We start from the raw sequence: 27,108 nt of genomic DNA on the forward strand, positions 1-27,108 counted from the left end.
TTTCAGCACAACTATTATTTTTTTTTCTGTATTTCCCCCCTCTCTACTGATATGTAAAAAAAATATATATTATATTATATTTTCATTTTCTTAAATTATTTTTTTTCAGCCTCAGTCCCAGCCGAAGTCCTGCCCCGTCATCTGGTAGAACTTCATGTTGAAGGGCCGGTAGAAGTCCCGCAGTCTCTGCACCACCTCCTGGTCTATGTCCGGGTGGGTCCTGCCCTTCGTCTTCCCCAGGCAGTGGGGTTTGCTGCTGCCTTCCGCCTTCTTCAGGCACGGGAACCCCTTGGTTTTGTTGAAGTAGAAGTGTTTGTCGGTGATGATCCTCTTGAGGCCCAGAAAGTCCTGGACCCTGCCCAGCTCCCCCGCGGGGTCGCTGATCAGCCTCTCCCCGCTGACGAAGAGGATCTGCCCGATGGGGAAGTAGAGGAGCCAGTTCTCCAGGTGCTTGGCGTAGATGCCAATCTGGATGGCGCTCCACGAGGTGTCGATGAGGCCCGTAGTCCTGTTTTTGAAGGTCAGGCTCTCAAAGGTGGGGATATCGGGCTTCTTGGAGAGCGTCTGGGTGTAGTCCGAGATGGCTCTGGTCACGGGGTCCCGCACCACCACGATGAGCTTTGTGCCCTTGGACATGGAGGAGATGCGGGCGGGGGCCTCCTTGGTGACAAAGTAGCTGGGGGTCTTCTCCATGGTGATCTGCCCCTCCAGGGTCCTGGGCATGAGGTCCCTGAGAGCGGAGGAGAGAGGGACGCGTTAGTGCCGAATGCCCTGGGCGGGGTGGGGGAGCTGAGCGCAGGCACTGCTCCGGGGATGTCCCGGGTACCAAGGGCAGGATGCTCCCGAGCCTCGCGCCTCCAGCCCAGCTTGCTTTCCTCCTTGCGTGGATAGTCAGGAGGTTCTGATTCAGCAAAGCATCTAACGCACTCCTGATTTCCCACTTCCTTTGGCTGCCTGTTTACCAAGAATTAGACTTAAACCTATGTTGCCTATCCAAGGCTTATAAGGGGCTTCTTGAGGGGGTTCTCACTTCCCTTCTTGCAATGGCACTGTAAGAACAGAGCACATCTCTACAATCCTAAGGTCCTATCCCTTTAAATTTCTCCCTGCCCACACTGGGGTTTCCTGCACATTGGCTTAAATTCCCTGGAATAACAGTGAATTTCTGGAGTAACAACACTCCCTTCCTGCAGGGCGCAAGGGATTTTCAAGGGCCAGGATGTAAGACTCTATCTTCTGGCATTTTCAAGGTGGCAGCATGCTGATGTCATGTAAAAATGTGCAACATCAGCCCCCTGACCTCAGTGATTTCCTTCTTCCACCCAAAAAAATCCTACACGCAGGCTGCTTCGGGAAGCTCTCCCAGCCGGGAGCAGGAAGGGGCTTGGGGCTTGGGCCGGGGTCCATCCTGCTCCATGGTCCCCTTGAGAGCTCCAAGTCCTCCTGGGCCAGGCGTTGGGTATGATTTGTTGAAGGACCACAGGATTTGGCCGCAGCAAAACCTGAGCTCCTCAGGGTTCAACAAGCCAGGAAGGTGGAGGAGCCACGTGAGCGGCTGCCTGCCCCTCCTGGGTGCTCGCAGCTCCTCTCCTTGCCTGCCACACCACATCCCATCCCCTCACATTTGCATCGCCCCATAGATCACCCCCGGACAGCAGCCAGCATCTGCAAAACACCAGTGATTCACAACATCATCCTTTGGTTACACAAACCCATCCCTCCTTCCAGGCTCTCAGCTGAGAGCTGAGTTTTCCTCTCTGCACCTTGGTCTCCTTCCAACAGTCCGGTCCTTCCTGGGGGAGTGGGAGATGGATGGGGGGGCGGCGCCAGCGAGGGTCACCACCATGCTGCCAGCAGTTCTCATGGCAACTGCGCTCCCAGCTCCTGAGGAGCAGGGACCTGCATCTCCCCACGCCCCGACCCCACGTCTTTGACCTTGCCGCAGTCGCGACACCCGTGTGCCGTGATGAACTGCTCCCTGCCTGCGTTACTGTTGCTGTCCTGCAGCAGCAACATCTGGTTTGCAAACTTGTGCAGTATGCCAGCAAAATTAAACTCATCTATCAAGAAAAGCAACAATGAAAAGCCCACAACAGCTAAAAACACCAATAACAACCAAACCCCAGGCTGAGTCGTTATGTTACAAATCAGGCAGCGAGGATTGACCCTTCCTAAAGCAATTCGTTCTCTTTGCAACCACATAAAGCCTGAGCAAACACATGGTCCTAGAGAAGCCAAACACTTGCTGGTCTTTGCTGAGGGTTTCTGCTCAGGGGACACTCAGGCTGGAGAAGAAACAAGCTGAGGGGCACGCGAGAGCTCTCACACATCCTGAAGGATGTGAAGATATACAGGTAATCACTGCTGACACTAAGGATGGAGACACATTGAAAACCAGCAGGAGGATGGCCTTTGCCCAGCAGACACACAATTCTACAGTGGGATTTGCCATCACCTGATGCTGCAAAGGCCAAAAGTGTAAATGGTTCAGAAACAGACTGGCCAAATTCCTGGTGGGTGAAATGAGTTGGTGGCACTGAAACGTGAGGGTCCCGGAGCCGCTTCAGCCACAGGGAGTCCCCAACCCCGACTGCCCTCAGCTGGGAGGAGAAAACAGGAGAAGGAGCCTGACAAACCACCAGCTTTCGTACACTCCTCTGCAGGTACCTGACACCAGCCGCTATCTGGAAGAAGGTACTGGGCTGGGTGGCTCTTTGCTCCGGCCCCGTGCAGCTGCTCATATGTTTTTTTGCTCAGGGCAATCTCATGAATCACCTTTTCCCCCACCATGTGCACCAAGCCCACACTTCTCAGGCGTTGTGTTGTTGCCCTCAGGTTTGGAAACCCTGCAATGACTGAGTCATCCAGAAGCACCTGAACCCCTGAAAGGGTGAAGGAACCAGGATGTACCCCCTTTCCCCACCGTCTGCGGCTCGGTCCCCAGCTGGTCCCTGCCCCTGTAACACTGCCTCGTGCAACCGCAATTTGCTGTTGAGTAAGAGCAGGAGCAACTGAACCGGCAGCAGGGTGAGGGCAGCGGGAAGGCGAGCTGACTTCTGTTTGTGTTTTGATAAGTGTTGAAATCTCCGCTGTGTCTTTCCAAGGAGGAGATTAACCCCTTTCATGGCGAGGCTGCAGCACAAAAGCTTTCTTCAGCGCCCAGGAATGAGCACGAACCTCCGCTGCCAGGGCTGGTGGGCAGGGACACGCCAGGAGCCACAGGGAATGTGCTACCACAGCTTTTGGGAGATTAATTAATTACAAAGGGCATCTTTCATGGACGTAAACAGTTGCCTGGAGGCCTCCCTGGACTAATGGCATCTGGGTTTTATTGCAAAAGAGCCACTTGAAAAGACAAGAACCACAAAAATGTTTTTGGCAAGAGCAGCCACCAGTGGGCCGTGCCAGAATAAATGGATTCTGTTATTTTAATTTTAGTAGAGCTCGGGGCTTTATTTAATTACTTAATAGGGGAGGAAGACTTTCCTCAAAGGGAGCATTTCGGCTGTGCATGCATATTCATAGCTGGCCTTTTGCAGGTCCATACTGTCTTCCCAGAAAGTCTGAGAGGGCCAGTCCTGTGTCCAGCCAAAGCACCCAGAGGTAGCTCACGGGGCTGCTGCTCGCAGGGGGTTGTGGCCCCTTCCCCACCCCAGTGGGCTTTGCAGGCCTTCACTCTGGTAATGCAATGGGTTGGATTTGTGTTCCCCTGGAGCCACTGCAGCAAACCCTCCAGCACCCAGGCAGGGTGGGAGAGGCGCAGCTGCAGGGTCGGCTGCCTCGGCTGGCAGGGTGATGCTGGGCAAGGGCTGAGCACCAGGGGCTTACGGGTCCCAGCGATGCGCATGGTGCTGCTCCGGGCTTTCCTGATGCACCCTGGTGGTCCAGGCCTTGATATCAGCACTTTAGTGCAGGGGTCACATAAGGACATCACAGTTAACAGTCTCCCAACCCTCAGACACTCCTGGTGTGGGAACTGATCTTTGGTGTCATGTTTATTATGGCTTTTATACTCTTTATTGAGGGTACAGTGATGCCTTTAAAAAACCTGTCTTTAAGTTTCCCAGGGCAAGCAGGGTGTTGGCTCAACCCTGGAGATCATAGTCCACCGAGATGCCACCTGATCTCAAGTCCATGATCTTAGCAAGAGCACGCCTCTGGGGAAGAAAATATCACTTTATGTCAAGAAACCAGAATAACATATCGGGCTCCCTCCTTACAAGACTGAGACCCAAGGGTTGAGACTTTCTGGAAATTCAGCTTGGAGGAATGGAAGCAATGACACGTGTGGTGTTTGCCACCAGCCTGCATGCGTACGCCCCCTCAGCTCCATCAGGGGATGGGAAATGGGTTAAAGCAGCTCTTTTGCCTCAGCTGACTTGTGCTGCTGTCCCACCAACTCAAAGCAGCGGGAGGTTAGTGAGAAAACAAGCCTTGGTTGTTCCAGAAATGAGATTTTTTTGGGAGGGGATGGCCTGTTTCATGTACAAGAGGCAGCCCTGTGCTGCTGTGTTTCCTACAGACGTGGGAGCTGCTCGTGGTGTTGGGTCCAGAAAACTCAAGGTGAACTTGCTGTGTGAAGTCCACTTGCTGCTTTGCTCCCAGCTGGACCAAGCCATGTCTTGCTCAGGACCTCCTTTCCAGCGTACAAGGCATTAAAAGCACTGTGGATGGCCTTGCTGCAAGGCTTTCCCACATAAATTTAGTCCAGCTCTCTCCCGGAGGGAGGCTGAAGTCGGCAGTTAAGGGCAGCTCTTCACCAGGCCTCACGCCATTGCAACCCAGCGTGATAAATAAAGCCGCTGTGATTACAGCGGTCAGCCCCACACGTTCTTTGGGCTCTAGTCAAACCTGACCCAATCCTGGGCTAAGGGCAGGACTCATCTCCTCTTAACCCCAGAAGGTGAGTGCCTTCTCCTTGGCAGTCCTAGTATGACTTTTTTAAAATAATCAGCCTACCAGAGCTCAGTATCCAGGCTAGAGGGATTGAAAAAATCATCCAGAACAAGGTGTGCCAGCCTGATGCTGTAAGGAGGAGCCATGGTGTCACTCCCTGTGCTGCCAGGCTCAGCACTGCTGTGTCGAGGCAGCGCCTCACCCGCGGGGTCCCGCACACCCTTCTCCACTGGCATGCACCGCCAGGTCTACCTCAGGCTCAGCTGCAGCAGAAAAGTGAGCTTGTGCGCTGCCTGAAGTGGCAGTTGCAATATAACCGAGGAGGAGGAGGATGCAGAGACCAGGTTTGGCCCAGCACAGGGATTCGGAGCTTGCAGCAACACAGCTCCTCGGTGCTGCAGCAGAGAACAACCCAAGGCAAAGGAGCAGCAAAGGAGAAAGATCAGTCCCCTGTTCACGAAGTACTGATGTCCTGGTCCCAGCACCAGCCAGCTGGGGGTGGCTGAGATGCGGGCACACGCCCAGCCCATCCCGGGGCAGTCACCGCTTCGCTCGGTGCAGGAGGGGCAAGCGGGGCGGGTTTGCAAGCACCCCAGCAAACACGGCAGAGGTGTAGCCCGAAAGTGCAAAACCACCATCAACCAAGACCTGAGATGTAGAAACACCCACATCTACATGGTAGTGGCAGCTCAGGGACATTGCTCGTGTCCCTGGCCCCCTCCAGCATGCGGCTGGGCTGACGTAGTGCTCTTCCCACCTGTCTGCAGCAGCACAGAGGCAGCGCAGGAGGAGCTGCTGCTGCAGGGCCTCCTTCCCTGGCATGCCGATGTTTACCCTTGTCTTTGGCCGTGTTCCCACTGACCTGGCCGCAGCCCCGACAGGACACGCAGGCCGGGAGCTATCTGCTGGATAAAGGATGAGAATGAAGCAGAAACGTGAAGCCGGAGTTTCGCACGGCCTGTTTACACAGAGCTGGGCTTTCCGAAGGTACAAAGTCACGAAGGCGCTGGTGATTTTAACTATCAGTCAGGATCTTTCCATTGCGCAGCCTGCAAGTTGCAGCGGGGTTATGAGGCACCCCAGGTGCAGAAGGGCATTGCTTTCCCCCACTCTGCACCCCAAGACACCGTCCCTGGACAGCCTGGGCTGGGGCGCACCTTGCTCCAGCCTCCAGGTGCCTTTTCCATCTGAGCCAAAACCCTAAACTACAGGTCCAAGCAGTGGGATCACCCAAAGAAACGGTGGGGAAGGAAGGATGCCGGGCAGATATTACAGACTCCAAGGAGGCTCACCGGGATGTTTCCATGGCTCGAGGTGAGTTGCCACTGAATGTGCTAATGAACACCTTAGAACAATCTTCAAAGGAGAAACCTGCCCTCTGTTGCTTTTTGCCCTGCTCAGCTGAAGCCAGATGCGGTTTGGTTTTGCTCCAGCTTCAATGGCCAGGGTTTGGCTGGAGCTTGGAGCGCCCCAGCCCGCAGGAGCGGTGGGAAAGGAAGTCTCTTGTGGTGGCAAGTGTTGCTGTTAAGGAAGTGCCACCAAAGAGGTCATCACAGGAAAAACCATATCAAAGAAATGCTGCTCTTTCCAAAGGAGCCCAACAGCTCTGCAGTCAGCTGCGGGGCCTTGAATCCCACGGAAGAGCCTTTCCGGCAAGGAAGGGCCAAATCTGCTCCCAGAAACATAACATGGGGTCACAGGGAGGACTGGACACTCTCCCGCCAGCAAACACCCGGCCCGAGTCCTGCCTCTGCACCATGAAGCGACAGCATGGTTAAAAATGAAATTGGCTTGTTTGTGCAAAATTATGTGGTCTTTGTGTATGGGAGGAAGAAGAGAAGGAGGAGAGAAAATGCATTTACCTCTGGGAGCTGGCAGCGTTCAAGGTTCAAATCTTGAGGGACCGACCCCCCCCCTTCCATCAGTCACCCAAAAAACCAAGCAGCTACTGAGATGGGCCTCTCGTGCCCGCTAGTCCCACTTGATGGTGTTTTCTGCCTCACTCGTGTGCTGCCTTCTCTTTGTCAGGTGTTAAGTGACCGTTACAGATGCTATGGCGAGGCTGGGAGAGCAGAGCAGAGAGGGAAAATTCACCGGCTGAGGGGACGGACTTCACCTCTCACTTCTCTATAGAAATGCTGCCGGAATTTCTGTCGCCAGGACGGGGCACAAGTGTGGATGTAACACAGCTGGCAGCCCTGGGGGCACACACAGCCTTCTCCAGCATGAAGCTGTTGAACAAGGAGGATGGGGAAACTGAGGCACAGCAAGCAGCCTCACGCCCCCGGAGCGGCGTGCCTTGCTCCCTGTGCTACTGCAGCCACCAGCAAGTTGTCTTCTCCTTCCCCCACCACCGTTTCTCTTCCAGATCATTTTAAGTAGTGACTCTGCAACAGAATTTCCTAAAAAAAAAATCAAATCCTGCTATCTCACAAGCGGTTGCTTTCCCCTCCGCCCTCGAGCCCACACTCCCAGAAGTACTATTACAGTGCGTACAGGCGATCGAAAAGAAAAATGCTCTGGCGAGAGGGATAACTTGTTGTAACCAGTAGCGTGTATGTATATATAAATTTAAAAAAATGCTGCCTAAAGAGATGAATGTGTCCTTCCCATGAGGCCGGTGTCTCAGACCAGGGGCTGTGCTGCCCTGGCAGCTCTACCAAGGCTCTTAATTTGCTTTGATGAGCTGTGAGGGCACATCGGAGTTAGTTGAGCCTCCTGCTTTGCTTTCCTTTAGCTGTCAGGTGAAATCAATAAATGGAAAAATGCATTTCAAGAATCTGATAAAAATTTAAAAAAAAACTTCCAAGAAAAGTTGTGGGCCTGAGAAAGCTGAAAGGAGAGTGGCAAAAGATCAGAGAGGTCTGGAAGGAAAAAAAGAAAATCACTCATTGCGTTGCTGGAGGTAAAATCTAGTCCAACTGACGTTATATCAAAGGGAGACTCTTCCCATTGGCTTTAACGAAGGATGGATTGGGCTGAGGTTGGAGCAAAATAAGAGGCAGGACTGGCCCTGGGAGGGGACAAGGAAGACCATGGGTCTCTCCCATCCCCACCTGCCCGCTGCCGAGGCACTTTGTGTGAAGGTAACACTCAGGAAAATCTAGGTGTTACTGGGGGGCAGCCTACAACCACCGTCATCTCCCAGTGGACACCTGCACCCTCGCAAAGCAACTGCAGTGCAGTCACGGGCCTTGGGTTTTCTTCTGTCCCCGCTCTTCTGTCCCCACAGAACCACTGCAAACCATGCGGGAAGCGTGCATCACCTTCTGGGATAATCGTGGCTCTGCTCCCTCGGCTGTGGTTGGAAAGACATCCAGCAGGACTGCTTCGTTTCTACAAGCAGTAGATGGTCCCTGGGTTATTTGCTCCCTGAGGTGTGCTGAGTTGCCTCCTGCCACCTTGGCACACTCCCCGTGCCCAGCTTGTTGAGGTCCCTCCCAGGACACAGGTTTTATATTATCCCCAAGACTCCAGAAGGGTTTAAAATCAAAGCATACATGCGAACAGGGCCTTGCTGCGTTCAGCTGTGGTGGGATGAAAGGGCAGGTCTCAAAGTACATGGGGCGTATCATCACTTTTAGGCACTTAGGAAATACCCCAAAACCCAGACCTGGTGGCAGGCAGCTGGCCCTGAGCGCCGGCACCTGCACTGGAGCCCAGGCTGCAGGGACGGTGGCTGCTGGGTGCTGCAGGCACAGCCCTGGCCGCAGGCATCGCTGCAGGGGATAAACGGGGCACACCGTTAATATGCCACCTTCCTCAATACAATGCCCTCGCAGAGGCAGGGCCTCTCCTCTCCCCACCCCCGAATCAGCCTGCTCTGTGCTTGCTGCTGGCGCACAGTTCGCGGTGTTGGGAGCTCCTAAGCTCGTCCTTACGGTAGATGTTGGCATTTATTTGAGCAAGTCTCGGTATTTATGTATCTCATTACATCTGCAGCCAGTAGCATCTGTTTCCATGCTGTATCTGTCAAGCAACATCTTATCAGCGGAGCTGCCTTCCCATCCCTCCCACCTCTCCTTCCAGTTAAGCTCCCTCCAAAGTTTAGGAGACGGCTGACAGCCCGACTCAGGATGCAGCCAGCAGCCGTGGTGCGAACCTCTCAGCCCGCAGGGCCACGGGGACCCCGCGGACGCATGCCCTGTCCCCATCCAAACCCCCGGCAGCAACCAAAGCCAAGCGTCCCGGCCCCAAGGCTGGGTCTGTCCGGGGCAGGGTGAGACAGAAGGACAAGGCAGGCAGCCGTGCCCACCCAGGCGTCCATGCTGTGCCATCAGGCATCCCAGCAAAGGCGTCTATGAGCAAATCCAACGCAGGGGCTGTGCCAGGCTCTCAGGGGGCCCTCAGCTGCTCTGCTCCCTGCCACCAGCTCCTTTAACCACTTCGGCATTTAAGAAAAGGCACTCGAGCAATCTCACTGCCTCCAAGACAGGGACTTGGACACTAGGCTGTCAGCACCATGTCCACAGGAGTAACAGCTGGTGTCACCCTGTCCCAGGATCACAGCCGGGAAGCCTTCTCCTTCCCAAGGAGCTGTGAAACCCATCAAAGAAGGGCTGTGGAGAAAGTGGCTTGTTTGCACGGGCTGTGGCTGATCCCTCCGCAGGTGGAGACTCTCCTTCCGGATCTCGGGGCCATGACCTTCCTCAGGAAGAGTAGGAACAATCCCTGGCCCACGGCAGGGCAGCTGCCGCCCCGCGGAGCCGGGGCCGAGGTGACCCGGCAGGAAGCGGCAGTGTCCCCAAGATAAGGGCTTCTTTCTGCCCCCGAGAGCCACCCGTAGAAGCAGGCACACGCGTAGCTTCACATCAGCTTCCCCAGCCCTGGGGCGATGGGGCCGCAGGGCCTTTCGAAGGGGCAGGGGAGCATTTGCACGCAGAGAGGCGCTGCACAGGAGCCCTTGCTCAACAGCACTGTCGCCCCGCTGTGCTTTCAGCGCTTGGCCCCTGCCCCGGGAAGGGAGATTGCACTGATCAGAGCTAATTACAACACACAAGCCTCCTGCCTAATTGCTCTGATTAATTATTGATGGGAGGGCTGCTGCTCTGAGGGCAGCAGGTAAGCGGGGAGCCCTGTGCTCAGGCAGGCGCCCGGTGGCCTCCTGGCTCCTAGCGAAGGCGATGCTGGTGACGAGCAGCGAAGCTGCTGTCCCGGCATCCCATGACCGGTCTGGGAGAAGGAACTGTGCCGAGAGGCTTCTGAAATCTGCTGTGCTGGGAAGCGCGTCTGGGCATCTCCCAGAGACTGCCAGTGCCTAAGTGCTATTGACAAGCAGAAACTCTCTGATGCCATTAGCTGTGCAAGCCATTGATTTTCTTTGCTGGAACAAGAAACTCATTGGAGCTAAGGCAATTATGGGTGGCACCGCTGCTTCCTCCGGGCTGACCAGCTGGGGTTTGGAAAAGGGACGTTTCGTAGTTGTTTTCTTTCCAATGGCTAAAAAGCCAAGTCATCATGGCACATTTCTGCATCCGTCTGGGAGGATGCTGGATCCTGCCCGCTGGCGTTGCTGGTAAATCCCAGCCGGCCGCCAACCAGAAGCAGGTGAAGAGCTCCGGAGCCCTTGGCCATAGACCTCTTCACCACATCTCTGGCCTTTGTATGGGGATGGAGCCACCACCAGGCATGATCTAAAGGAGCTTTCTCTGCTGGGCTTGGGGATGGCATCATCAGCCATCTCTGCCACGAGGAGTCCTGCAGTGGTTCCCCTTCGGCCTGGCCATGAGCCTGCTCTTTAATCCAGCCTTAGTGCTCCTCTCAAGGCACTCCCAGCAGCTTTAGTAAGTGCAGTTTTGGGGTATGCCATGCACTGGGGAGCACAAACTCTGCCCCTCCTCAGCAGACCTGGAGCCAGCACTCATCACGTCTGGCAGTGGCCGCATGCATTTTTTGATCCGCTGTGTTTTTTGTCTCCCCCAGTATCACGTATCTTCCCTGGTGAGAGCTCAACCCCGGCAGCGGTCAGGGCTCCAAGCGTAGGGCATGAGCCATCTGCCGAATCCCTGCGGCACCAGCTAATTCTTACAAGGGAGTAAATCAGGCTCACAGTGATTTCATCATATTTCCAATGTAGCTCCCAAATGAAAAGTGATTCCTCATTTCCCGGATGGATTTGCTTGGGTAAACGTAGGCTTCTGGTGGCTGGTCTGTTGGCTTTTTGGTGCTGGTTTTTGTTGTAACTGTGGTGCCTCTTCATGAAAATGGACAGGAGTTCTGCTCTCCTCTACAGAAGCCTCTATCATTCTGCAACCTCCTGGTTCCCCTCTATGCTGTGTTATGCCAAAGGAGCATTTTCCAGCTGAGACGATGGGTGTGATCCTGCTACAGCCTTGCACCCTGCCCTTCTCCCTTGCAAGTGCACAAAGTGCAGATCAAAAGCTCCCAGTCCCACTCCCACCGCGCATGGCAGTAAGTCACCGCTGGAGGCAGGTGGCAGAGGACAGTCAGTGCATGGCTGGAAACGAATCCGTCGAACCCAGCACTCACCCAAAGCAGCAGTTTTGCTGAAAAGTGCATGCCCATTTGCCCACTGGACGGCTGCGCCGTGGGGAGGGAGCTCACAGCCTACTCCCACCACGCAGAACGATGCAGAAGAGTCACAGCCTTCGTAGGGACTGGCATGGCCTTCAGCCTGGACCTCACCCTCCTCAATTCTGGTGTCAAACTAACCAGTTTTGGGACTTGCGTCGCAATTCTGAATGTGCACTGCACTTTTTTGTTTGTATTAAAGCTGTGCCTCTATGGGCTGAGCTTTATCCCCAGCTAGTAAGTGAACAGAGCAGGAGATGGCACATGCTCTGAAAAGCTTATGGAGCAAAGAGAAGAGACTCAGCGAGGAGAAAACAAATGGCCTAAGTGAGCCAGCAGCTGATATAATTAAACCTCAAGGCTGTTCTTCTTCCCTAAGGGCACCCCTGAAGTCTTACACATGTACATCCCCCCAGACGCTGCTGGTGGTCCCAGAGGGCCCAGAGCTGCACCTTCCCCCACCTGGACCTGGGTGAACCCTCTTGATGGGCTCAGCCTTGGGGTCCCAGGGCAGAGGCGTTTGTACCAGGAAGAACACAGAAAAACCTCAGCCCCAAACCAGTTACCATTTCATGTCTCTCTCACTCGAGGAGCTTCAAGACCCCACATTTCAGCCCTGACTAAGCAAATCCCCTTAAAGAGGAAGGTTAAAGAACTGTTTATTATGGGAAATGTCTCCCTCTCTAGGACTCGTTTTTTGATAAATTAGCTTCAGCTTCATTACTTCATGATATATTTCCCCTGACATTTAATTATACTTACCCCAAACACATTAAGCCAATCAGTCTGAACAGCTTCTTATTAATATGCAAATGTCTCCTTTAAAAAGCCATGAATCTGTGAAAAATCTCTTTAGGCTTCAATTAGGCCCATTTGGTAAGCTGGGAACCCCCTGAAACACCCTCCTGGTCCGATCCCAGAGGGGACTGGGGTGGGCTGGGGAGCCCAGACCCAGAGGCACACGCCGGTGCTTGGTTTTGGGGTGGGAGAAAGGGCTGCTGCCATCCACTAAAGCACCTTCACAGGCTTGAAGCCATGAAGCTGGGAGGTTGAATCCTGCAAACCAACACGGTGTCAGTGTCTCATTGCCATCCCAGCCTTTCTCCATGGGAGCTGATGTTTCTCCTCTCCACCAGCCCCGGAGATACGGTGATCCTCTGCTGCGGACCACAAAGCTTGCTCGCTGCAGGGAAGCTTCGTGTGGGAGCTGCAGAAGATGCAGTGAAATATCAGCCCAGTTTTTAGCAAAACGAACAGGAATCCGGTTCCCCCGGCGCCATGGGCAAATGGGACTTGATTTGCATTAGGCAAATAAATTGAACCACACAATTAACCATCTGCCCTGGAACAGCTTTAGGTTTTGCTTCAAAGCCTCACTTCCAGCCTCCCTCTGCTCTTGTATCCGTCTGAACACCACAGGATTTTCTACTCAGAGACCAATAGGGAATAAATTCATTGAATCATTCCTATAAATAATTGGAGAGACCCATCAGCATAGGTACTCCGTCCCCGGCGGGCCTTTGGCCTCCCGGATGTGTTTCCCGTGGATAACAGCAATGGGTAAACCGCAAAACTGCTCCAAGCCCTTCCAGAGTCTCCAGTTCCCACCAAAAGCCTTTACGTCCCAAAAGGAGATGATTTCCTGGGAGCTGCTGAATGCCACAGCATCTTCTCAAGAAAAAAGTTACCCATTTCATCTCACTTAAAAAGAGGGTGTAGTTTTCAAAAAATACAATTTTTTATATTTTTTTTTTATTCCCTGCAGTTAGACAGTAAGATCTGAAATACATTGCAATCAGCGTACTGTATAAATAGTCCAATTTTGGAAAACAGCTCTCATGAGCAATAAAGAAACCCAATTTACTATGCAATATAATAAAAATATCTCTTTTAGCACATAAATCAAACAAAAGTGGACAGATTAAAAAAATAAACTCAACCCCCCTCATTTCTGCCCGAGCGCGCAGGCGGCCGGCCCTGGGGAAGGGCTTGCCTGCCATATATAAATATATGCAAAAGCAAATCCGTTAAAAATTGTAGCCACCACTTTGTTTTCTAAAGGTCCCAGTTTATCCTTCGGCAAAAGAAGGAGGGCTGGGGAGAGGTCAGCGAGAAACACAATCCTTTCCTGTATAAACAGTATAGCCTGTGCTGATTTTAAGTGCATCATATGGCATATATATTACGTGTGTATATAAAGAGAGAGAAAGAGAGATTTTTCAAGCCAGGCAGAGACATAAAGTGATCTTATATCATCTAACACCAACAATCTTACTTGGACTTCTGGCAGTTTTCCTTGCAGTCATCCCTGCCACCCCCCTGCCCCTTCCCCCACGGGCTGCCGGTGCACGCTGCCGTCTGCCCCCATTATTTTTCACAAAGGCATATAAATCACTGTGGAAACTCTTATTATCTTATTTTCCCTCTGCTTCCCTCTTGTCTGTTTTGAGAAAAATTAATGCATTTGTCTCCAGAAAAATGCGCAGTCTCTATAATTCAGTTTTAAAACAAGCACAACTAGCAAATGGATAGACCTCGGTTAGGAGACTCATTTTTCATGAGAGTAATTGAACCCTTCCCTTCGATTTTTCCTTTGGGTGTTAAAGACAACTGATGCCTTCCTGGAATTTGCTGAGGTCTAAGAAAGGTGGTAGGACAGACAGACAGACGGACAGACAGAAAGGAAAAGTAAAGGAGAGAAACACAGAGAGTAAGGAAAAGAGAGAGGAAAAAAGATGAAAAGAAAAAAGCTTGAGAAGAGAATTAAAAAAGGGAAGGGAGGAGAAGGGAAGCGGGAAAAAGAAGAAATAGAGAAAGGGAGGAAAAACGAAGGAAAGATGGAAAGTCTGAAGCACATCTGAAAGCGTTGGCTGTCTCTGTGGAGGGACTTTAGGGAGCACCCAGGAGAGCGTCCCGGCTGGGACCTGTCCAAAAGCCAGCTGTGCTGTGGTTTGGAAGGCTCCTTGCCACCCAGGCTGGTGAGGAAAGGCAGCCCCATCACGTACCCAGCAGCCTCTGCCTTAACTTGGCCCTGTGCCCCCCGCTCAGCCACCTGCAAACTTGGGGACTAACAGCCCCGTTGTGTCCTGCAAGCACCCCAAGCCCCACATGCGGCGCTGGGGGGAGCACCCTGCATGGCTAATGCCAGGGGTTTCATCCTGATGCCTCTTTCTGCATCTGAAACGCAGGGACCCTCTGCCTTTCCCCACACCACTGCTAATGGCACCCCTAAATGGGAATGCAAATGAACACAGTTCTCTGGACAAAGTCCCTCAGACAACAGCATGTTTCTCCAAACCACAAAAATCACAGCCAGCTTTAAAATGATCCCCATCCCTTGTGCTGCAGGGCCCCTGTGCGGAGCAAGCGTCTCCCTAAGAGCAATACGTACAGCAAGGGCTCCCAAACAGAACACGGCACAGCCCCAGAGCGCACCCTGATCTCTTACCAGCTCCAGGACCCGATTCACCACTCGCGCAGAGGAAGTCAAGAATAATTCCAGAAAAGCCACAATCAAGGGAGCGCTCAGGCCAGCAAAGTCTATTGTTCCTTTGTCTCTCACTATATTATCTCTGTCCGCTGGGAGCTGAATTATTGCCGGCAATATATAATGTGATTTGCTTGTTTTCCATGTCTGCCTCATTTTTCTTAGGCACAAACACACACACACCTTCAGCCATGCACATTCAAAGCAGTGCATGTGTTCCTCCCGTGGAAGAAGAGGATGGGAGAGGTGCTAGGGCAGGAACTGGAGCAAGAGCGAGGGGCAGCGGTTGAGAAGTTGCAGGCAATGTAAAGGGGAACAAAATATTGTCTGGAAATTGGAATTACACAAAAAAAACACTGAATGGAGGTGACGGGGAAAAAAAGGTGTTCCTCCATCCTCCTTCCCTCTGGAGAAGCAGAAATCCTGCCAGATCTCAGAGAATAGAAGTCAGGACCTAGTGAGGGCAGGAACTAAAGTAGCTGAGCTACGGAAGCTGAAGCCCAAGGTAGGGAGGTTATGCCCAAAATGGGCAGTGGACGCAGCCGGCTGAGACCCACTTGGGCTACACAACCGCTCTCAGAGAGTTTTGGACACCCTTGTGTCCCTGCGGGTCAACAGCCCAGCTGCTGCGGTTTGTTGGGAGGGGGAAGAAGGGAGAAGATCCCTTCTCTGCAGAGATAAAGGGATCCATCCTCTAAGATATTGTTGTGGCGTCCTACACAATCCAACAGTGATTATTAAGTTTGGAAAAATACTGTGCCATGCCCTATACTGCTGGCAATGCTTCATGTATAGCTCTGTGCGTGTGTATGTGTGTGCGCATCAACGGGGAGCTTTAGGAAAGAGCCAGGCACCTCAGAGGAACGCCCTTTTGAGAACAGAGCTTGGTTCTTAAATTATGCTGAGAAGTGACTTCTCTATATACATCACTACGCATTTCCTCCTGCTGCAAGGCCAAAAAATCCTATATCTGTATTAGAAAAAAGGGAGCCTGACCTCAGGCTATGATCTAAAATATACGGAGTCACACAAGTTTACCCTTGCAGTCATTCTTCATCCTTCCCATGCCAATTCCTTGTCCTTTTGCTAAATGAAACTTTAATATCTGGGAAAGGGCTCCCTACTCATTCTTGGAGCAAAGCAGTCAAGCGCAAAGAGGGCAAAAGTCTCCAGAAAATAGAAAGCTTAAAAAGACTCCTCCTAGTCTAATTTGCAAGTTCTGGGCAAGGCAAGGGCTAGTGCCGAAGAAACTGTGCTGAGCAATCGCACCCTGGCCTCCTCCAGCCCCGCAGTCTATTAAGGGATTTTAGCCACAGCTCACAAGGTCGCGCATTAAGAGCTCTTTTCCATCCTCAGCTATTCCACCTCCTCCCAGGGAATGCACCACTGTCTAACCCGGTATCAGACAGAGTCATCCGACGTATTTCAGAAAGTTTTAGTTGATAGCAGATCTACATTTCCTGAGTAAATTGTACAAGTGGAGGAAGAAGACGTCCCAGTGTCCAGCTCAGGGCTGGCTGCTCTGTGGGTCTGTACCATGCTCACCTTCACAGCACGGGGAGGCGGGGCGGGATGCGGGGGCTGTTGCTTGGGCATTAGCATGACACCAAGGCTTCTAAGAGTGAATTCAGCTCATTGATGTGAAGAAAAAAAAAAAAAGAAAGAAAAGTGCTCTCCAGAATATGAATAGATAAAAAATAACCCAACTAGTGACCTCAATTTCATGAGTCAACTTGAGTCATTTGGATCCAGGCCAATAAACCCTCATCTTTCTCACTCAGCACCAAACCGGCATGTGCTGGGGGTTTCAGATCGACTCCTGAAGATGACACACCCCCCCCAGGCTCTCGTTTTCCAGGCTGCCCTGCTTTGCAAGACCAACTCTCCTTCCGCCTTCATTTCTCAGCATCCACAAGGATGAGAACACCCAGCCTGAGTATGCTCCCTCTTTCATGGCGCTCCCCCACCAAAATGTAAGAAAATGCAGGAAAAACTGGGTAAGCCCATGCTGATGCTCTTAACAGCAGCAGGGATTTCAAATCCGTGCTGGCACCATGGCCCACCACGACAGTCAGGCAGATGAAGAGAGAGCAGTGGATATTGTTTATCTTGACTTCAGCTTTTGACACTGTCTCCCATAACATCCTCACAGGTGAGCTCAGGAGGTCAGACGAGGGGACAGTGAGGTGGACGGAGAACTGGCTGAACGGCAGAGCTCAGAGGGTCACGGATCAACGGGGCAGAGTCCGGCTGGAGGCCTGTGCCTAGCGGTGCTCCCCAGGGGGCTGTGCTGGGGCCAGTCCTGCTCAACGCATCCATCAGCGGCCTGGGCGAAGGGACAGAGCGTCCCCTCAGCGAGTTCGCTGACGGCACCAAGCTGGGAGGGGTGGCTGACACAGCAGGGGCTGTGCTGGCACCCAGCGAGGGCTGGGCAGGCTGGAGAGCTGGGCCCGGGGGAGCCTCGGGGAATTCAGCAGGAGCCAGTGCCAGGCCCTGCCCCTGGGGAGGAACAACCAACCCCCCGCACCAGCACAGGCTGGGGGGGACCTGCTGGAGAGCGGCTCTGCTGAGAGGCCCTGGGGGTGCTGGGGGGCAGCGAGGTGACCCTGAGCCAGCACCAGGCCCTTGGGGCCAAGGGGGCCAGCGGTGCCTTGGGGTGCATGGAAAGGAGTGTGGGCAGCAGGGCGAGGGAGGTTCTCCTCCCCCTCTGCTCTGCCCCAGTGAGGCCACATCTGGGGGGCTGCGTCCAGGTCTGGGCCCCCCAGTTCAAGAAGGAGAGGGAACTGCTGGAGAGAGACCAGTGGAGAGCTATGAAGGTGATGAGGGGACTGGAGCATCTCCCTGATGAGGAAAGGCTGAGAGACCTGGGCTTGTTCAGCCTGGAGAAGAGAAGGCTGAGGGGGATCTCATCAGTGCTTATAAATATCTAAAGGGTGGGTGTCAGCCCATCAGGGACTAGGCTCTTCTCCATAGTGCCCAACGCCAGGCCAAGGGACAATGGGCACAAATTGGAACACAGGAATTTTCACTGAAATATGAGAAATAACCCCTTCCCTGTGCGGGTGCCAGAGCAGGGGCACAGGCTGCCCAGAGAGGCTGTGGGGTCCCTTCCCTGGGGACATTCACCCCCCGCCTGGACGCGGCCCTGTGCCCCTGCTCTGGGGGTGCCTGCTCCAGCAGGGGTGGGACGGGGTGAGCTCCCGAGGGCCCTTCCAACCCCTGCCACTCTGTGAGTCTGTGATCACCCCGTGGTCGGGCCATGGGTCTCACCTTGCAGGGCAGCGGCACCACTGTGCACCTTGGCATGGTGTGATCTTTCCATCCCAATATGGAGATCCATGTCGGGGGGGCTTTGAAAAGTGATTCTGTGCCTTGGGAGCCCAGGTGTCCCCACAAAGCAGCGAGATGTCTGCTCTTAAGGCACTTTGGAAAGCCCATACAGGACCCCTGGAGATGAAGATTTTGAAGTGTGATCAAAGGGACTTGTGGAGATAGCAAGGAGGATTAATGCTTTTGCAAAAGCACAGTGAAAGCTTCTCAGTTATTCCAGTGGGACTTTTCTCAAAGGGGCCTAAGGGAGTTAGGCACTTAAATCTCACTCGGATCCTTTATTCAGTTTGCAAATCCTGCACTGGAGTAGTGCAGAGGTGCGACCCCTTAAGCATTACTTCTGAGTGCGTCTGCTTGAGTGAAAGGCTGAATTGATTCTGGCTGTGTTGGTGGCCTCCTGCAGCTGCTCCTTCTCTGTATCGCAGGGAGCGAGCTTGCTGGTGGAAGCAGTTGAGGGTACAACGTATTTAAATAAATACGGGACTAACATCACACTGAAAGCTTGTGGGCTGTGTGTTCGAGCGGCTCCAGGTCTGATTCCTCCCACACGGGTTAATGCTGGGCATAATGTGCTGGAGGATGCTACTCGTGGATGATGTGGACTGCAAAAGCGACCTCCAGCTGGGTGAGCAGCATCACTGCTCCTGTCCGTTGGGTTTCACCACTGCCGCAGGAATCACTTATTTAATGAGATTGGTTATTTTTCACTGTTCATGTCTCCCTGTACTTTTTCCCTTCCATTGCCAGCCTTTTACAGCTAAAACATGTACAAAGAGCACCTGGTTTTTTTTTTTTCCCAGATAGCTGCACGTTCACAGTGTCTTAATCATTCCCACCACTACTGCTAATGCTATTGTGAAGGGTTACAGCTCTGGGAAATCAATACGTGGAAGCCAGAAAAAAGGCACAAACAATAAACAAAGCACCTGTTCTCATGTAAATGTTCCTCATGACATAATAAATAAATAATAAAATAAATAAAATAATAAATGATACTAATAATAATGAAAAGGGCAGATGAGAAATGCACACCACGGTCCGGCTCTCCAAGCCTTCCCACCAGGTCCCCTGGCTTCCATTTCATCTCCCCCATCACCGCAAAGCGGACGAGGAGCCCCATCCGCAGAGCCCCCAGCACAATGCGAACGGGTCCGGTATTGCTGGGAAACATGGCACACGTGCTCCTGTCCCTAATTTGATTAATGACGCGATCACGCTAACGGGGCACTCCACACCCCCCCAGCACCTTGTTACTAACCCATGCCAGGAACTTCTCATCAGAGCATTAATTCCCCAGTACTTGCCTTTCCCAACCTTGTCAGGTAATTGTTTATGAAAAGATGAATGTATACAATAATACCGGGTGAAGGGAGCTGATGTATGTGGTGTTAATGAATGAAATAATCAGTTTGGTAATAACTGGCATGTGTATTTGTCAAAAGGGAACCAGCAGGACATTAGCATTCTGCAGCCACCGAACCTTTATCTCCTGGGCTTGTGTTTGACAACCGCCCCCAGATAGTCCATGAATAAAATACAGAGTAGTACCCAGACATAATTAAACTGCCAATGTGGATGTACCTAAATGAACTTGATATCTTAATGACACTCGATAGCATGCGAATAATGAAGGCGGCATGAAAGGGATGTGCATAATGAACACAGTCATCCCGGCTGTCGCTGAGGAGCCGCCCGTAGGGACCGTCCTCGCCAACCGCGGCTCCTGGACCTCCTCGTCAGCGCGTGGGGCATCGCCTGCAGGGACCCGTGCCCTGGGGCCCAGCCGTGCAGCACTGAGGACAGAGAGCTGCCCCTGTGGGGGCACGGGCTGGTGTCCTGCAGCACTGGCGGGGCTGTGGCCATGCTGGACAGGGCTCTTGGACCTGCCTGCTGGTGCATCTCACCCTCCGTCCTCCCGAAATCCCGCCTTTGCCCATCTCTCTGCACCAGATCCTCACTGGTCCTGCTGCATCTGCTCCTCCAGAGACCTCTGGCACGCTGTTGTGCAGCACAGACGTGATTTTTAGGAGCACTTAATATGATTAAATTACCAAACGTGTTCCTTTTTTATTTTTTGTCGGCATGGAGATTGTTTTCCAGCAAAGAAGCCACTCCCTGGGGACGAGGTGCTCAGAGGAGACCAACCACTGGATAGGGAACATCCTGAGATAACTCAGCAGCACATGCAGAGCTACAGCCCCTCCTAATCCCCATCATCCATGGACATCAAGCCAGATGCATCCTCCTCCAGCACCCATGGGTGCAATCATCCCTCTGGAGGATGCCAGGCACCCCTGACACACACCCAGCTGTCCCTACAAAGCCGCCCCAGCGTTACGCTGCTGCTCATGGGCGTTTGCTCCCATGAAAGGCAGGTTTCAGCCTCCTCCTTTGAGGAGGCACCGCGCTGGGTTCACACGCCACGCTGCTCAGAAGGTAATTGCCACTTATTGCTCTAATGGCTCCAATTTTAGGAGCAAATGAGCGATGTACAGTAAGCATCAGTCTTATTAAAGAAATAATAATGGGAAATTAGAACATGCACTACAGGGAAGGAACACCCCCCCCGGTTACACAGGATACAGCCGCGCTGGCATCTGACAGCAGCAGAGTCCCTGCCTGCTGCTGATATAACTCCAATATATTTGAATACAATAAGTTCAGGCGTAGGGAAGCAACCGGCTCAATATGGCTCGGCTTGCTCCGTAATGACTGAATCGACTGTTGGCTCAGAAATTGCTGTGAAGCCAGCATGGGAAAGGTGAACTTGAACATGTCCTATCTCCCTCTAAAAACGAGATAAGGAAAAACTGCTTAATGAAAATGAAAACGTACAATAGGTTTGGGGGAAAACACCTTAAAACCCAGCAGACAACACAGCCCGGACCACCACAGCGAGAGCCAACGCAGAGAGCAACCGGCTGGGGGTAGCACAGCAAGTCATGACATGGGATGAAGTATTGAGAAGGGTTAAAAACCACAGAATCATTTAGGTTGAAAAAGACCTTTAAGATCATCAAGTCCAACAACTCCTGCTCGGGCCAGAAGAACGGGAAAGGTGGCACTGGTGTGGCCCAGCCTGCCCAGGCGTCCCAGGGAGGTGACGAGAGGGACCTGGGCACATGCTCACCACCAGCATGCCTTCAGCAATGACAGCTCCCATTAGAAAGATGCCAGAGAGATGCAGCCAAAGAGCACTGGGTCCCAACCGGGTGAAACCTTCAGCTTACTGCACCCTGTCCGTTTACCCCCTCTGAATACTGGGCCCTGACTGCCAGTTATTTAACTATTGCTTTCCTTCCCAGGAAAGACCTCCCTGTGGTGCACCCTCATTAGACAGTAATGGTGTTTTCATTAGATTAAATAACTCCGATGATCCCTAGAGACCAACAGCACTTTAAACATAGAGCGTCGGAGTTAGAATTACTGTTATTTAACATTGATTAGATTACAAGGCAAATTCAATTTTTCCCCTAAACATATGATGGCTATGATCTCCCTAGTGGGAGATGTTAAGGGCGGCATTCCTGGAAATCTCTGCCGGGGGGTAGGGGGGCAGGAACCATGCCTGAGTCAGCAATGTCGGGGTGACCCACAGCCTGGTGTCTGAAAGTCCTTGTTTGAAGAGCGTGAGTGGGGCTCAGGCGGTGTCCTCATTGTCCCTGCCCTCACTTTGCTCCAAAGCTGGGGGGTCAGGTGGACACGTATCTGCTGCATCGCCTTATCGCCCCCTCCAGCAGGAATATCACCAGGAAATAATTGGGCCTCTTTGACCCATGGCCCTGCCACGGCTGAGGCCGTTAATCACTCCTTAAAGCTCCCTCCCAACTCTTTTACCCCGGGGAGCCCCATGGCCCGCAGCTCCCAGCAAGTGATGTGCCTCTCGGCTACAGCTCTGCCCACCGCTGGTCTGCTGGGGTGCCTGCAGGGAGGGAGGGGAGAGCGCTCGCGTCTCTCCCTTCTCATCCCCAGGATGCTGCTGGAATCCGTTTTATGGCTCTGGGGACCTGAGGGCTTGGATTGGGCTGGGAAAGGTTTGTCAGGGCAGGAGCGGACCATCTCAGGGCTCTGCTCCTGAGTACGGTTGTGCGGTAAGTGCCCCCTCCCTGAGGACAGCGCAGGGATGGGATGGCTTTCAGTGCGTGGTGCACTTCCCTTCCAAGCCCTTTCCTAGGGTATGCTGTGGATTTAATGCCTGGTTTAGGAGATCAGCCAGGACAGAGCTTCCTCTGGACCCCTTTGCTGATGCATCTTTGGGAAGCCAAGGGGTCAAACAACTCCTAAATGCATTCCCCACATTGGGCAGAGCCACGTGTGGATCCAGGGATGCCAGGCAACCCCAGCAGCCGCAGGCAGGCAAGAGCACAGCCCACTCAGACAGACAGACTCCCACAAGGGCAGGCTCAGCTGCTAGTGCAAAACTCACTGGTCTGATAAATCTGGCTTTATACTGGGGATCTGTAAGGAAAAGGGGAGGCTCCAGAATAAGTGGGTCCCCAGCAATCAAGGTGACCGTGAAGGTGACTGTGAGCAAAGGCCAGACCCACCAGGGCACCCACACTGGGCTGACCATGGGCTGCTCAGCAGAAGCTCCTAGGGATGGAGGGGAGAAGGAGGACACATGCCCCATCCATGCTGAAACACCCAGGGGGCTCCAGTCTGGGTCCGGACTCCTCCCCCACACTCACCCCTCGATGTCCCCAGGGGGGTGATGGCTAAGACAGCCCCTGGGAGCTGCCAGGGTTGAGCACGGCTCTGCACGTCACCAAGGCTCAGGCTCCTTCATCTAGGTGTGGGCTTACGCCAGCTTTTACAATGCTGCTGGATTAAGCCAACAAAGCCAAGTCCTGCTTTTGGGGATTTAATAAAATCCAGAGCTGCTCATAATTTTAAGCCAGATTTACTCCAGAGGAAACACACCCAAATTCCTTCCTCTCCTCTGCAATCACCACCCCTGATGCCTTTCCCATCTACCTTCCCAGGGCTATAATGTGACCAAGCCCAGGCAGCTTCTGAGTGAGAACAGGGCTGGGGGCATTGCTCTGGGGCGAGAGCCGAGAAAGCAGCAAAAGCATGTGCTGGGAGATGCTTATATTGCCCCAAAATAAATAATAAATTAAAAATCCAGTGCTGCAATAGCATATTTCTCATGTACCAAAGAATCCAGAGGTACGCTAGGAAACTAGAGGTTTTACATCTGGCCTGGGAAGGCTGGTGGGTCCCAATGGACAAGTCAAGCCCATGGCTTCTCCTCTTAGCTGCCTCCTGTGATGCCAGCGCCCAGCTCCAGCGGCCAGGAGGCGAGCTGCTGCCCCACAGCTCCACCCGGCAGAGGCAAGCAGGGATGGGGAAACACAGATTTCTTCCTCCCGCTTCTGTCTTGGGCCAGGCTGGAAGGGAGTGCAACGAATGCTGGGTTCTACCATCATAAAGCCCCTTGAACAACCAGGCTGCAGGGACAGGTGTGTCAGACCTGGGGAGACATCCAGGCATCAGCTGCCACCAGCAGTTCCCCACCACTTGGCCAAACAACTCAACTGCAATTAGGAAGCAACGAGCAGATGAACCCTATAAAACTCCGAGGTGCAGCCCCCTTGAAAACCCGCAGCTCGCGGCTTGGCTCGCCGACCCGGCGGCATCACGCCGCAGAGGCGGTGGGTCCCCACGGTGTGACAGAGGGCTGTGACTCCCCCACACAAGCAGGGCAGAGCTCAACCTGTCCAAGTGCCAAATGAAGTGGCTCCGACGCCTCGGCGGGCTTCGCTGCTGGGTCTGACCCCGACCCCTGGCACTGGAGCTGGTCAAACTCAATTAAATGCTGTGCGCTGCATCTGGGTCAGGCTGTGAAGTCCTTCCCCCTGTCTCGGCCCCTTCGGAGGCTCCCAGGCTAACCACTTGCATGTCCTACTAAATTCTTTCTTTCTGAGGCTCTTCCAGAGGATTTACTGCTGCTGGAAGAGGGGGTGGCTGAGCCAGCAGCAAGCCAGCGGAGCAGCATCACAACTCATTAGAAAGGCAGCTCTGGGGGCTGAGTGCCTCTGCCCCAAGCCCGGCTCCTGAGCTGGGCTTAGCGGGCATCACACCTCGTGTATGCGGAAACAACATTTAAACCCGATGTGACTCTGCGTCTGACCCTCTGCACATCCTCTGCATCTCCCTGTGGTTGGAGCAAACACAACCTGGAGAGGGCGATGCTGGAGAGGTGGATCCTGGTGCTCACCGACTGCAGGAAAGCCAAGTCCCAGTCCCCCTGGGTGGCCCTGTAGCAGTGACACTAGTATTTTGTGAGCAAGCTCATCAGTATAACCCCATTTCACAGATGGGGAAACTGAGGCACAGGACAGAACAGGCCCTTGCTCACCATCACCCAGCCAGGCTGAGCGTTTCCCAAAACCTCCTCAATGTCCTGGACACAACACAATAGACATGCAGCACACATCATCTGCATGGTGGCAATGCCCACACCATCCCCAGGAGCTCAGCTCTCCTGTCACAGCAAATGCACACCAAAATCCCACCTCCTGCCCTGAGGAGGGTCCAGCCCAAGCCAGACCCTGCTGCGCTTGGAAACAGCAAGGTGGGAACTGGCCACTGTAGCTTAAACGGGGAGCAGAAGCACCCAGCCAAGAAACTCCTTGGTGTTTGGTGCGAGGCACTTAATGTCTGGGCTTTCATACCTTCACCTCTTTGCTATGAAATGAGGAGATTGCTCCTGGCAAGCTGGCATTGCTGGTCTGCTTGGAAAGATGAGCGGTGGCAGAAAGTTCTCCTTCCAGCAGCCCCAGCATGCAGCTCTGCGCTTCCCCCCCCCCCCAGCCTGCCCCAAACCTGCTCCCCAGGACGACGCTTCCCCCTTTGCTACGTGCCCTCCTGCTGCAGGAAGCAGGACCGGGCAATGCAGCCGTCCCCGCTGCATCTCTCCTGGGGCACATATCACCTTCCAGCCACCCAAACCTACGGATGGGCTGGGTTTTTTTTGTACTTGCTCAGAAACCTCAGGCAGGTTTGCGCGGGGCAGAGGAGCGGTGCTCACACCCTCCATCCAGGCAGCAAAACCCTCTAGCACAAGGGCAGAAACGAAGAGCCGGGGCAGCAGTCGGACCTTAAACCAGTCTGAATGTTTGCAAAGCAAACATCGGTCCCAGCGAGGCTGCAGCAGCTCAGCCCACAGGGCCAGGTCACTGCCACCCCCTGCCTGCTGCCACTGGACAGAGGGAACAGCCTTGGGTACTTTAGAAGCACATAAATCTGAAGGGATGCTTCAGAAAGTCCATCCATGCTTACCCAGCTGTCACCAGCCTGTAAGTGATAAGAGATATCTTATTTTCTTTGCATCTGGTATGAACTAACACCGTTACACACACATCCAGGCTCTCCAGCACAAGAGCTGACAGGGTGCAGGCATTTGGTCGTCATTAACACCAAAATGACCCAGACCATGGGTGCAAAGCACAATGCTCCCTTTTTTGCTATCAACCACCAGCCATTTGATGCCAACTGGAAAATTCATCCCCTTCCAGAAAGTGTATTTCTACCCAGATAACACCAATCATATTCCCCCCCAATAACAGTTCTGAGAAGATGAGCCTCCCTGGGTCACCCTGGGGTCCCCCAGCCCACGAGCTAATTCCTGTGCCAGCAGCAGGAGCAGACTAAGGCCAAGGCTCGGGGACTCCTTCAGCTGGACTTTGCTTCTGGTCCCCCGTGCTTATCAGCTTCTGATGCATCTTTCTTCGCCAAGCACTTCTGAAGCCCTCTTAGAGTCTTTTAGCCAAAAGCCTCCTGTGGCAGCCTGTTTCACAATTTAATCTCACACTGTTTGAAAAAGTCCCTATTCCTGCTTATTTCCAACCGGTTGCCGATAGTACACGTGGAGACGTGAGAGGGATGGTCGCTGCCTTCTCAGGCACCCCGTGAAATCTCCCTCTCAGTAGCTTCTGGACCCAGGCTGCAGGGAGAGCTCCCTTCCAGGGGGAGTTTCACAGCTCACGACCACTCGATAATACAGCATCCGAGTGCGGGGGAGGAGGAAATACAAGATGAACAGTGAGTGCCCAAGGAGATAAAGATGCATCTAAGTGGATTTGCAGACGCAGCCAACCCTGCGACAGCAAGGGAGCCGGAGGAGCGATGGCCCCCAGCCCAGAGGCAGGTGGAAAGGACCTTCCCAGCACATGGTAAAGCTGTGTCATCTCAAACGCATCGGCAGAGCAAGAAATCCAGTGACCCTCCCATGAGCTAAGGCTGCGGGGAGAGCTGGTCACCGTCCCCGCTGCCCCTAACGCAGCCGGGCTGGGGAAGAGCAAGCAGCGAGGTGCCAGTGCATCTATGTGCACATGTGACTGTGCTCAGCATCTTCTTCCTCCTCTTCCTCCGTGCGGCCCTGCCCTGCTGGGGAAGCTGGTTGGGACAGGGCACACAGATGTTGGTGGAACCAACATGCCCAAGCTGGGTCTGGCCAAGCCCTGCACAGAAGACGGCTGAACCAGCTCTCAGCCCCAACGCACGCTCCTCTCGCCCAGCTCTGCACGTCACTACCTGCGCTCCGCTTCCCGCATGCAGTGAGGTTTGGCTTTTGCCTTTTTCCTTCTTCAGAGATGATAAAGGAGCTAACAACCATTGTCACACAGGCACAAGACTGATAAACACCAGGCAAACACTTACGGGCAAATATTAATATACACGGCGTGCACTTCAGCAGTGCAAGAGGGCAGGAATATTGCACAATATTAGCTTTATGCCTTGCTATGACATGCAGCTTTTGCACAGAGAAAAAAAACAAATCATCTTGCAGACCAGAAGAAAGATCACTTCCCAGCCATCAAAAGCCAACTGCCCTGAGCCCCGTGGTGGATCTCTGCCAG

The 27,108-nt window shown here is 53.3% G+C and overlaps 1 protein-coding gene across 1 annotated transcript in view; it reads right to left on the bottom strand.

Moving 5' to 3' along the window:
- Positions 1 to 27,108, bottom strand: part of LOC135315914 (heparan sulfate glucosamine 3-O-sulfotransferase 3A1-like) — a 36,893-nt gene continuing 9,785 nt past the window's right edge. The window contains exon 2 of the mRNA XM_064466929.1: positions 1 to 730. Coding sequence (XP_064322999.1) covers positions 112 to 730 — 619 coding nt within the window. The 3' untranslated portion in view covers positions 1 to 111. The remainder of the gene's footprint in view (positions 731 to 27,108) is intronic.

Source organism: Phalacrocorax carbo, chromosome 16, assembly GCF_963921805.1.
Source record: "Phalacrocorax carbo chromosome 16, bPhaCar2.1, whole genome shotgun sequence".
Taxonomy (NCBI): Eukaryota; Metazoa; Chordata; class Aves; order Suliformes; family Phalacrocoracidae; genus Phalacrocorax; species Phalacrocorax carbo.